This window comes from Neovison vison, chromosome 2, assembly GCF_020171115.1.
Source record: "Neovison vison isolate M4711 chromosome 2, ASM_NN_V1, whole genome shotgun sequence".
Taxonomy (NCBI): Eukaryota; Metazoa; Chordata; class Mammalia; order Carnivora; family Mustelidae; genus Neogale; species Neogale vison.
This window is the reverse complement of record NC_058092.1, coordinates 6,570,686-6,583,323: the sequence shown is the minus strand read 5'-3', so window position 1 is coordinate 6,583,323 and position 12,638 is coordinate 6,570,686. Positions and strand designations below refer to the sequence as shown.

At 58.8% G+C, this 12,638-nt stretch overlaps 1 protein-coding gene across 2 annotated transcripts in view; it reads right to left on the bottom strand.

Moving 5' to 3' along the window:
- Positions 1-1,003: 1,003 nt before the first annotated feature.
- The window catches only part of H6PD (hexose-6-phosphate dehydrogenase/glucose 1-dehydrogenase), a 28,020-nt gene continuing 16,385 nt past the window's right edge, over positions 1,004-12,638 (bottom strand). For both annotated transcript variants that reach the window (XM_044237101.1, XM_044237102.1), the window contains 2 exons: positions 8,591-8,860; positions 1,004-7,450 (listed from right to left, as the gene is read on the bottom strand). In XM_044237101.1, coding sequence (XP_044093036.1) covers positions 6,087-7,450; positions 8,591-8,860 — 1,634 coding nt within the window. In that variant the 3' untranslated portion in view covers positions 1,004-6,086. The remainder of the gene's footprint in view (positions 7,451-8,590; positions 8,861-12,638) is intronic.

Genomic DNA, 12,638 nt, shown 5'->3' with positions numbered 1-12,638 from the left:
CCTGGGCCGCAGGTCGCCCGGAACCAGTCGCTGCAGCTGTGGGCGTTGGGGGTCTTGACCCGCCAGGACCCTGAACACAAGCACGCGGAGGCTCCCCAAAGTGGGGGGGAAGCAGGTACCTGTGACTCTCAGGGCTGCCTTCACGGCCGCTAGCTGGGCCCCCGTTGTCACGAGGGCCGGTAGGCGGGGAGCCTGTCTCCCTGGGTTTCTGCAAGGACAGCGCCACCTCCCCAGCAGGGAGTGGGAAACCGACACTGGTTTTTCCCCCAGCTCTGGGCCATCTCCTCCAGGAAGCCTGTTCTCCGTGTGCTTCCCAGGCGGAGGCACAGTCATGGGCCGCCTGCAGCCTCTGGTTTCTGCTTTTGTTACTGCCTACGATCCTCCCTTCTTCCCCTGGGGACTCTGGGCATGTGTCTGTCCCCCGTGCCTCTTGGCCCCTAGGGACATCTCCCCTTCTGGATTAAGCCGGTGGTTCCTGTCGCTGCCTTGTGAAGTCACCACTCAGCTCGGGTCCCACAACCCAGAAGTCTCCAGCTCCTCTGTCCCCAGTGGTTCTGCAGTTTTACTGAACTTCCCCCCCAAAATCTTTATGTTTCTGGGAACACGACACAGGTGGAAGGTGAGAATCAGGCAGAGCACACAGAAGAGACCAACGATGGTATCAGGCCCCGCGGCTTTCAGAGCTGCTCCCTCCTGGCGTCTCCCTCTGGCCCAGGGCTTCCCCAGCTGGTGGGCTGCCAGCAGTGTTGGGGGGGACGGCTGAGGGACCCATGAAGCCCGGTCACCTGGCCCACCGAGGTCTCTCCCGGGAGGCCTACGGGCTTCGAGCAAATGGGATGCAGCCACTTTGCCGAGACACACCTGCGTGTGAAGAAGGGACGTACGCAGGTCCTCCCTTGGGGACCAGACTCTCCCCTCCCCTCCGCCAAGTCCCACTCACAGCACAACGACCAGGTCTGTCACCCACACACCCCGTCTCCTGCAGGAAAAAGGAGAGCACAGCTTTTGGCAAAACAATTTTATTGTTTAAAAAATACATGTTCCATTTGACATACAAAAAGTCATTTTAAAAACCCTGTTCTGAATGTGTCTCACTGTCTAAAACATCTCTAAGTGTCCGCCGCTTCCACAGAAACCAGGGGCGGTCGGCCTCTCCTCGTGAACGAAGACAAGGCACATCCCTGCCACTCGCCAGGGAGGGCTTCGCGTCTTGGGTTTCCCCACCGCACAAGGACACGATCCCTCTGAGAAAGGAGGTTCTCGCCTCTCTGCTTGCCAGGCAGAAGCCCAGTACGGAGTGTCCCAGCACAGGACGGCCGGACACGGTCTTGACCGCGACACCCACTGGTTTCCATGCTGGCCCCGCGCCCCATCTAGGTCTCTTGCCGGCCCGGGATCAGCTCGGCCTTCCCGGCTGGAGACAAGACCCCGCACTCAGCCCTTGGTTGCGGGACCGGGAGGAGGAGGCTGTACGGGTCCCACCTCGGAGAGCTGATGCACTCTGGGCCCTCGACCGGACCTAACCCAGCAACCCGTCCTTTCCTAGTTAGGTATCTCATGATGTTTTATGACCGACCTCTCTAGACTTCCGTAGCGGTACAGCAAAACACCACACTGACGAGTTTATGCAGCATCTGTTCGCACTTCCACTTCCACAGCGAACTACTAGCCTTTCAAATGTGCTCCCTGGGCTCTCAGCAACCGAAAATGTGTCTGTTTACCCGGCCTGCACCAGAGGGGTGAAAAGATGCAGAGACTTCCTGCAAAACACCCGAAAGCGGGGCAAGGGGTGTAGACAAAGACCATCCTAGGGAACGAACACACAAGCAGAAGCGTAACTCATCTAGCCCCCCGCCCCGTCCGCCTTCAGGTCACGCACAGACACAGCCCCTGAGGGTCCGCTTTGCAAACAGAAGCTCCCCAGGGAGGATGATTCCCCAGGGAGATCACTCTCCCCAGCTCGCTAGGATTTCAGAAATGCCTCCTCCAGTCCCGTGCTGGCGACAGCACTGGTGAGCTTGTGCCTCGCTTAGCAACGAGCCGTGGATGCCGCGCTCACACCTCACCCGGGCTGCCGACTGGGGGCCACGGAGCACCGCCTCTGGAGAAGACATCTGCCACTGCATGTCCCCAGAACGAAGGGACCCTCACTTCCACGGAGACGCCACAGGGTGTGAGAGGGGCCCACGGCCCGCCAGCGCCCCCCGCAGGCCCCCTAGCACCAGACGGAAGCTGGACAGAGCCGGTGGCTCCGGTGAGCTGCAGCGGGCAGAGGGCCGGCAGGGCCCACGGGGGAAGCCAGCCACACTTCCAACCAGGTGACACTTGTTGCTGGAACAAACATTCCCAGAGCCTCTGAACACCGGGCGGACCAACTGAGCCGCTCGCCCCTGTGATCCGGCCGGACGCCCCCTTGGGCTCCTGTTAGCAGGCGACGCTGGTGTGGCTGGAGGAGGGGACCCTGGAATGAAGCGAGCAGCCCCTCGAGCGCCCCCAGCACGGGCTGCAGCTGTGGGCCCAGCAGAGGGTGGCAGGAGGTCCCGGGGTAGGGGCTGGGGGTGGTACAAGCAGGGAGGCTGACGGCAGGGGACGGCGCGGCGACACTGGGTGGCAACTGCCCTCTCACGGCCCTTGGCCCTCTGGGTTTGTCTTTCAAGGGGCAGGCGGCCATGGATGGCACAGGCCGGCCACCACGGGCCTCTCCCTGGGCCTCGTGCGTTCTCGAACACGCCACCAGGCAGCTTCTCTACAAGTGGCCTGAGGTCTGCAGGCTCCTGTCTCCTTAGGAGAAAAACCTAACCGGATAAAACCGACCCAGACTGAGTCTATGCTGCTTCTGTGAGGCCCCATGTGTTTTTGTTGAAAATAAAATTTTTTTTGTCCCTGGAAAACTAAACAGCGGGAAACCACCCCTCAAGGGCCTATGAAAGCTTCCCCCCTCCTTTCTCTGCCACACGGCCCTCAGCTCTCTGGACAAACGGGGAAGCGAGGGAGTGAGGCAGAGCAGCCGCGAGCTCTGGGCCCCGGGGACAGCAGGCCTGGTCCTCCGGGGAGACGACCCGGGGAGGGGGTCACTCTGACCCGCCAGGCCCAGGGTGGGACTAGAGCTCTGTCTGCAGAGAAGCGAGCAGCAGCGGCCAGCGCGACCCGACTGTTGTGACTTGAGGTCAGCAGAGAACCGTGCTCCCAGAGCAAACTCCGAGTCTGGCTCTCGACCACCTGGAAAGCCCCTCCCCCCCCTTCTCTCCCCACAGCACACGGCGAGGGGCTCGCTCTAGAGATGCTAATACCAGCCCCCCCAGGTCCACGAAGACAGGCAGGCTCCCGCCCGCCCCTCGGGGCACCGTGGCCTGGTGGCATCAGACAACTGCTGTTCTGGTGTCCAAGTCTCTGCAAACAAGGACCCCCTCACGTTCCTCACTGGCCGCATGAGAGAGTGGAGGCCACAAGCACAATGTGTCATGCCAGCCGGGTCCTCGTCAACCCCTTGAGGAAGGGAGCTGAGCACCCGGCAAGGGGGGGGGGGCAGAGCCACGCTGGGGCCACAGCAGCCTCGCTGCAGCAGGCGGGCCCGCGGCACGAACCTGGGGAACAGCCCGGGGAACAGCCCGGGCTCCCGTCCCAGCGTGCTCCCTCGTGGTCCCCGGGGGAGCTCGACACACGGGCTCCCTTCTGCCCCTCAGGGCCTCGGCTCACGGACAGCGTGAAGTTGGATCAGAGCAGCATTTTCCGAACAATGTATCAGCTCGATCTAACAGGCTCTAAGCAGCTTTTCTCAAACACAAAAAATAGAAACTGGAGGGCGTCTCACGTCCTAAGGTAAGAATCCCTTCATGGGACTTGTGCGTGGGGCAGACTCGCACACGAATGTGATCACGGACTCCCGCGGTAAGGTGTGCTTCCGGCCGTGGGTCATGGTCCAGAAAGGCGGAACACCACGAGTCTAGGTGGCCCAGTACGGGACGAGGGAGCAAGCGGACCCAGGGGAACACTGGCAGGGTCTCCTGGTGGACTTTTCTGCTGTGATCTCAGGACACCACTTGGCCCCCCTGCCCCAGCCTCCGCCCCTGACCCAACCACGGATGAAGGCAGGACCCTCCCCTCGGACGGGAGGTCCTGGGCTCAGGCCCACACGGACTCACTATTATTCAGCAATGGTGACATCAAGAGCCTGCTGGCCTAGCTGCAGCGGTGTTACAACCACAGAGGATGAAGTTTCTGAAGAACACATGGGGGCGTGTTCAAGGCCAAGGGCTCCTGGGCTCCCGGGAGGGGAGGGGAGGGCAGGGACGGTGCAAGAGCGCCCCCACGTGGCCACAGGCGGCACCGGGCCTGCAACCATCCGTGTCCCCTCAGGAGCACGAGCCCTGGAGGCAAAAGAAAACAGCTAAAACGCAGACCCCCAGACACAGAGACTTGCCGACCCGGCAGTGGGAGAGCTTTGCCAAGGTCAGCTCTCCCGGTGGAAGGAGAGCCGTCCTATCGGAGGGTCGTGGAAGGCCACGGGGCTTAGAACACGAGAGCCTTTCCCACGGAGAACCCCCAGCTCAGGCCCCGGAATTCTTTTCAATCCATAGCCTTGAAGAAAGTATAAACAATCAAAAGCAGAGAAATACGTCTGCCGATGACGTATTTCCTCACCAAGGAGAGCCCTCAGGGTGACACCAACAAGTGACACAAGGTGTGACTGTAAAACAAGAGAGCAGCCACCCGGGAAAAATCGGGCTCATTCCCTCCCAGTCCTGCCTTGGGAGCATGAGCGTGTGGGCAGCTGAAATACCAACTAAATGTGTGAGAATACTTCTTAAAGGGATTTCAGAGAGACACCCCACCCCCCGCCACTGTTAATGGAGAGCAGAGCCCCCACCTCCTCTCAACAGGGGCTTCCCGTCTGTCTCCCCAGGTGGTCAGCGTGTGGCGGTGCAGGAGATGCAGCAGGAGGGGCCAGCAGACAGCAAGCAGACTCCGTGCCCCTGAGAGGTAGTGTGAAGGGGGGGTGCTGCAAACTGGTCGAGTCCCTGAGAAGCCCGTGGGCAGCCAGCGCCGCCTGGGAACCGCAGCCGCCCTGTGGTGGAGGCCCAGCCCCTGTCTGGTCAGATCAGAGCCCCTGGGTGGTCCGGACGATTTCCCTCACATCTCTCCCCACAAACGACGTGACCCCATCACAGAAAGACTTAACCGGATCTTGCGTGGTAAAGCAAGAGAGTGGAAACGCCCACAGGAAGTCTGAGGTGTAAAGGACCCTCTGGAGTGAGGGACCCCTGGAATGGCCGAGTCATCTATGCCCACTGCGTATCACGAAGGGGGTTGGCCAGAGAATGGAGAGTGGGCAGGGGGCCTCCCCCACACAGAGAAGTTCACCTACGGACAAAGGGAGCTCCAAACACCACTTGCAAGAAACTTCCCACTGTTTGCCGCTGTATCACTGCTACCGCCCTTCATCTGTCTGCGGGACAGCAGGAAGACAGGGGGAAAGGGAACCCAGAGAGACAGAGCAGGAGGAAGCAGCCACAGAGAGGGCAGGACAGTAGGCTAAATGCCAGAGGCTCGGGAAGAAAGGGAGGGATAGAAGAAATGGCCAACTCGAGGTCTCCAGACGGTTTCTAGCACCTGCTTGGCATGGGCACTGTACCTGATGGACACCTGTGCCCCCGTCTCACTACTATTCAGTCTTCTTTTCCCCAGGAGTCAGTTCAAGGATCACCTCCTCCAGGAAGCCTTCCCTGATTAACCTTAGCTGTTGCATTTCTGTTGAAGTTGGGAGCTTCCACAACATCTTATTTTGTGCTGGCTGATGTTATCGTGTAACTGCTGCTGGTATGTTCTTAAGGTGGCTATTCCTCTCCTGACTTGGACTGGAAGCTTCTCAAGAGCAGAGCCTCCATTTCTTCCCTGCGTCTGTGTCCACCCACCACAACTGGATAGAGATTGTCAAAGGGATTGGGATAAGGCCTGGTTCTTTCCTCTCTGGGGACTTAACCCTGAGGCATCAGATTCCAGAGGGCCAGGGCAGGTGGCAGGACTAAGGGGAAGGGGACAGGACAGGGGAAAGTAAGCGTGGGAGTGCGCAAAGACCAGAGGCACCATCATCCCAGGAAAGCCTCATAGTCCATATACCAAACCAGCTGGCCAGAACTAGGCAGGACCCCCGAAATGGGCCACTTCTTAGGCTCATGGCCCACGCGGCTCACCAGCAAGGTGATCTCCCGCTTCATCCTGCCCATGACCAGGATGGCCACCTTGCGGGCACGGTTGATGAGCGGCAGGCTGAGGCTCATGCGCTGGTGTGGCTTGGAGGGGCTCCTGGTCAGCACCACTGGCTGTGGGCCCTCCAGGCCGGCGGGCGACTGCGGGAACAGAGAGGCCGTGTGCCCATCCGTGCCCATGCCCAGCAGCACCAGGTCGAAGCTGCTGTTGGTCACCAGGGCCGAGATCTCACTGGCATACATCTGGGCGCCCTGGTCCTCCTCGGCACAGAGGCGCTGGTGCAGGTGCACTGGCATGGGGTGGACGTTGTAGTAGGGGACCCTGATGTGCTGCAGCAGGTGCGCCTGCAGCCCCTGGAAGTTCGACTCAGGGTCGCGAAGCGGGACGCAGCGCTCATCCACCAGCCACAGGTGCGTGTGCGCCCAGGGGAAGCCGTAGTGCCGGGTGGCGAGCTGCTGGAACAGGGGCACGGGGCTGGAGCCGCCTGACAGCGCCAGGTGGAACTCGCCGAAGCGCCGCACCGCCCGCATAGCCGTGGCCTCGATGTCATCGGCCAGCTTCGCGATCAGCTCCTCCGGCCAGGCCGAGATCAGCGGGCTGTCCCGGTACTTAGACTGGAGAACCTGGAAGTCGCTGGGACTCGGAGCGGAGCCTGGCCCTGGCACCAGCTGCTCCGGCTGCTGCTGGGAAAAGCGCAACTGGGTGCCAGTAAACTCGAAGTCCAACAGGTGCCCGTTCTCAGCTCCTCCTGGGTAGAGGCGCGGGGCCTCATGGGCCAGGCTGTCCAGCAGGGGGGTCCAGAAGGCCCAGGAGGCCAGCAAGTTCTCTGTGGTGATGAACGAGTCCTTGCGGCCGTGGAAGATGTGAGATATGAGGACAGAATAGGCGTCCTGCTCCCTCACGGGGCTGTACGCATAGAAATCCGACAGGGGGCGGCCAAAAAGGCGGAGCCCGGGCCGGTCCTCCACTTCCTTCCAGCTCCCGGAGGGCAGGAAGGGCCTGAACAGGTTCCGACTGACCAGCACGGCGGGACTGCCCAGCTCACCGTGTCCGATGTAGAAGACGATCTGCCGTGGCAGGCACTGGCTCTGGTCCGCCACCCAGCGCGTCTCGGTCTGGGCGCAGTAAGCCTGGTTCCGGAACAAGATCCGCACGTAGCCCACTCTCTCATCCAAGGCTTTGCCAGACATCAGGATGAAAGGGACGCCCTCCCAGCGAAGGTTGTCCATGTGAACAAGGATGCCTGAGGTGACAGGGGACAGCGGAGGTGACACTTGGGCACAGAGAGCCCAGGACTTCCCAGCACACCCACCTTCCCTACCCTCCCTCCCCATCAGCCCTTCTCGTCTCTGAGCCCCTCCTCTAGGCAGGTGCCTTTGAAGCACCCCAGGCCTTGTCATGCTCAGCCTTTCTAGCATCTACTCAATGCCCAGTCCGTGCTCGAAATGCAGCCTCTGGACCACCTCAGCCACCCCTCTGTGAGGCGCCTTATGGTCCTAGCCTCCCTACCCCAGCAAAGAAAACTGAAGTCTCATGGTGGGGGGGTGGGGATGCTTCCCTCCTACTTGCAGAGCACCCGGATGTGCCTGAGCCAAGGCCAGACAGGGGAGAAGGGGCAGGGCCGGGGCTCTGAGCCCACAGCAGGGTGGTGAGCAGGTAAGGGGGGGCGTGCAGGGGCAGGCATATGGCAGTGGGAACCAGGAGCTCAGTGCCCTCCTGACTCGGGTCCCCAGCCTGGTTTTCCTACATACTGCCTCCACGTGACCTTGAGCAAGTGTCTGAAGTTCACGGAGCCTCTGGTTTCCTGACCTCGGAATGGGAGTAGTGTTGCTGCCTGCATCCCGGGTCCGTGCCCTCAGGTATCTAGGAGGTGGCCTCTAGCCAGGGCCTGGCATGTCCTCAGTGCCCCACGGACAGCTGCCGCTCCTGGGGAGGAGCTTATTACCTGCAGCCTTAGGGGGCCGGGCCTCTCCGGGGGCACTCTGGGCCCGGGAACGGTCCACAGCACGGCTCAGGAGGACGTCTGTCTGAGCAGCAGGGAGGCTGCCTGCTGGAGGTGCCTTGGGCTGTGGCCGGACCGATCTGTAGCCTCCCTGGGGGGCTGGTTATAGGCGGAAGCTGGGTCTGTCCCCAGCTCAGAGAGCTCCAGAAGCGTGTGTGGATGCGGACCGAACTGAGACCACCACCGGGGTGCCCGTCACCCAGAACGACCCAACAGGTAAGCTGCTGCCGAAAGACGCCGGAAGGCCAGAGAGGCGAAGGCCCTTCCTCCTTGGCGACGAGCCCCCTTGTGCATGTCCCACCTGAGATCTCTTCCAACCCACACCAAAGGGCGTCTGGACTCGGGAAGCTGCTTCCAGTCGGGGGCAGCCCCGGGGCCCACCTGCGAAGGTCGGCGTCAGGCTGTGGAAGCTGTCTGGCTTCTGCTGCTCTCGGCGCACCTGTCCGCTGTACGCCTGGTACTGGCCCAGGACGGCACTGTCCTTGTGCAGGCCCCGCAGAGCCTGGAAGGCCTGGAGCTTGTGCCGCAGCACGGCCTCTGAGCTGCTGACGTTGTAGGGCAGCTCCATGGCCACGAGGGTGAGGATCTCCGTCAGGTGGTTCTGGAGCACATCGCGGATGACGCCGTACTCCTCGTAGAAGCCAGTGCGGCCTACGCGGGAGGGGGTGGGGAAGCAGGGGCAGTGAAGAATCAGCAAGGTGCCCGACCACCCCGAGGCACTTGGGGACCCCCTACCCTGCACCCCAGTTCTGCGTACCCACTCTGCAGCCGGCGACCTCAGACCCTGGGCCAGAGAGCTTACAAAAACGACTTAAGCCAGAGCCAACCTCAGCGAGAGAAGGAAGGAGGGTGTCTCTGAGCATTCTAAGTGAAGCTGTCCAACTCCTTGGGCCTTCCCAGGAATCTGCGTGGGGAAGGGTCTGGTGCCAGCAGAGGCCAGAGGGCGTTTATTGGCAGATGTGAGGCCAGACTCCTGCGCCCCGCGTCCCACCCCCGGCATCCGTCTGCAGGTGTGGTGCTGCTGGGGGCGGCGGCATCACGGCAAGGGCGTAGGCTCTGGGGTCTGAGTGTCGCTTAGGAATGTGTGATCCCAGGCATTTCCTGACATCTGGGTCTGATTCTGCACCCTACCATTAAATGGGGTAAATGGAGAGAGCCGGAACATCCACACTCACAAGATCATGATGTCGAGAGGAAGAAACATGCTCACTTTGATAACATGAAAACCAATTTTGAAAACAGGATATAAAACGACCGGGGTATTTAAACTTCAGTAAATAAAAAACGCAACTGGATATTGGAAATTCAATGGGTAGGTTTTATGAATTAAAAACAGGTGGAAAGAGTCATTAGAAGACAGATCTGAAGAGATCATCCTGAATGTAGGATAAAGGGACAAAACACATGGTATGCATCTCCTTCAAAACTAAACAACAAACTGTCTAGAGAATCTGACTACATAGAAACAATAAAGAGAAGCAAAGGAGTGAGCTACCCAAAATCTGGAATAGTTAAGGAGAGAAGAAAGGATAGGATTTGGGGAAGGACACAATAAGGCTCCTTTTAAAAAGCGGCTTGGTGGGTACACTGGGGTCTACGCTACCGTACTTCTTCATGTTATGCACATTTAATAGGAATTCTTTTTTATCTAGTCAATGTTTAATTCAAACAAGCAAAAAGCAGCGGCCCCTGGTTTAGACCTGCCTGGTCCCGCACACTCCCCTACAGGGGCCACCCCGGGTCCTCGGCACCAGCGCTGAGCCACCTGCCCCAGCCCGGCCCATGGTGCTCGCTCACCGCCAGCTGGACGGCGAGCAGGACCAGCCATGACTGGCAGAACGTGCCCTGAATGCAGCCCAATAGGCCACGTGTCGTGGGGCAAGAAATTAACCCAGAAGCCCGCTCCTAGGAACGCACCTTTGTCCTCAGCAATAGGAGCCTGACTCTCGTTCTCAGACAGAACCTGACAATCGAGCCCAACAGTGCCTCCAAAACGCCACCCCCCCACCACCCCCCACTGCCGAAACAATGTCTGAGTACCCCAGCTGCACAGGGTTCTGGTTTTCAAAGTTCTTACAGTGTGGCTGAGAAGACATCAAGAAAAGCCAATAATTCCAGTAACAGTGTCTAGCGGTCCATTTACTCCTAACAGTCATGATCTGTAAGGAGGTCTTACTTTTATTTCTTTTTTTCAAGATTTATTTATCTATTTACTTGACAGGCGGAGACACAGCAGAAGAGGGAACACAACAAGCAGGGGAAGTGAGAGAGGGAGAAGTAGACTTTCCGCTGAGCAGGGAGCCCAAAGTGGGGCTCGATCCCAGGACCCTGGGACCATGACCTGAGCCGAAGGCAGACACCCAACGAATGACTCACCCAGGTGCCCCAGAAGGTCTTACTTTTAAAACACAAATTTTAATTGTAAAAACACAAGGAAACTGGGATTCAGAGAAGTTAGGTAACTTGCCAAGGGCCACACAGCTGACAAAGGAGTAAAAATGAGACTGAACGCAGAGCCTGCCATTCTTACCACCCAAAGACCCCCCCCTTTCAATGTCCCACTACTCCCACCTGAACCACCACACAAGTGAACATGAAACTCAGGAGGGGAGCTGAATGGCACAAGTACCAGCGGCTGGTGGGAGTAGCAAGGAGAGGCAGGCAGAGCTTTGCCAGAAGGATGGATCTAGGTCAAAGGTCAGGGACCCCAAAATCCTAGTGGAGCAAGTCACAGCAAGACAGGGCAGGGATGGTGTCCCTCAGGACCGTTAAATGCCTCAGCTGCAGTCCAGTGGTGCCTCACAGGATGATGGGCCCTGCGTGACCAAATCTTCCCGATTTTTAGGAGAATATAAAGGTTTGGATTAAGTAGAATCTCGTGATTTTTTTTTTTTAAAGATCCTATTTATTTATTTGCGAGCGAGAGCGCAAGGGAGAGGGAAAGAGAATCTGAAGCAGACTCCACACTGAGCACAGAGCTCAACGGAAGGCTCAACCCCACAACGGTGAGATCATGACCTGAGCCAAACCGTAAGCTGGACACTTAACCGACGGAGCCACCCAGGTGCTTCAGAATCTCGTGATTGTTAAGTGTGCACAAATAACTGATTTTTTTTAATGCTGTATATCTCAAAGAAATACATATGTGTGTGGACTCTGCCCTGGGCCATACCCTAGCTGGGGTACACATCACAAACCAGAGGACAGAGGCCCCAACACACAGTGTGTCCGACAGCGGGAAGCCCGGCCTGGCAGAAGCAGTGGTCTGTGATTCAAAATAGCAGAAATCCAGAACAGACGGAAAGGGACTTGTAAACGAGGCTGAGAAGTCTCCAGGGCTATTAAAAGTTCTTTACTTCTACCAGTTAAACAGAATTACCATGTGGTCCAGCAATTGCACTCCTGCGTGAGCACCCGAGAGAAATGAAAATGTAGACGCACGCAGACATGGGCACACAAACTATTCACAACGGCCGAGGACTAGAAAGAACTCAAATGTCCATCATCTGATGACGGGTGGATAAAATGTGGCCTATGCAATAGTCTGCTGCACATTATTCCCACGAACGACAGAAGTCCCGGTGCCCGCTGCCATGCAGACGCACCCAGAACCGTGCCGGACGCCGTGCGCTCGGCGAGCGAAGCCAAACCCAGAAGGCCACCCGCGGTGTGAGGTCGCCTGGACAGGACGTGGCAGGAACAGGCAGATCCACAGACACAGAAAGTGGGTCGGCCGTTGTGCGGGGCTGGGAGGGAATGCGGATGAGGATAAGGGGTGCGCGTTTCTTCTGAAGACAATACGAACGTTCTAGGGCCGCCTGTGGTGGCTGCCCAGCTGTGAGCATATTAAAATCCACTGCACTGTATGTTTTAACGGGTAAATTGTCTGATATGTGACTTGTATCTCAAATAAGACTTTTTCAAGCAAGTGTTAGAGCAGGAAGGGGAACCACGACAGAGGTGCCGTGGGACGCGGCCCTCTCCCACCCACCTGCCGGACGACCTTCCTGCGAGGGGCCTGGTGGTGATGCAGCCAGCAAGGCAGCATTTGGGGCAAATCCGGGACGTAACTAGGGCCACAGAAAATGAAGTGACAGCAAAACGCAAGGAATCAGTCAGGAGATGAATAGAGGCTGTGCGGAGGCCGATCCGGGTCGTGACCTGGAGTGTGGTCTCCGGAGGCGGGAGGGACGGGTTCACGTACCCGCTCTGTCGCCTTTCAGCTCTGTGACCCCACATGAGCAGTCCTCACTCACTCGTAAGTGGGGGACAGTGGCATTCCGCCCCGAGCAGTAACGAGTTAACCCAAGTACGGGGCTGGGAACAGTGCCTGGCACACAGGAGGCGCTGGGGGGTCCCGGCTAGGATGTGCAAGAGAGGGGCTACCGGCCAGGCGACACAGGGGACCGTCACCACCTGGAAATAAAGA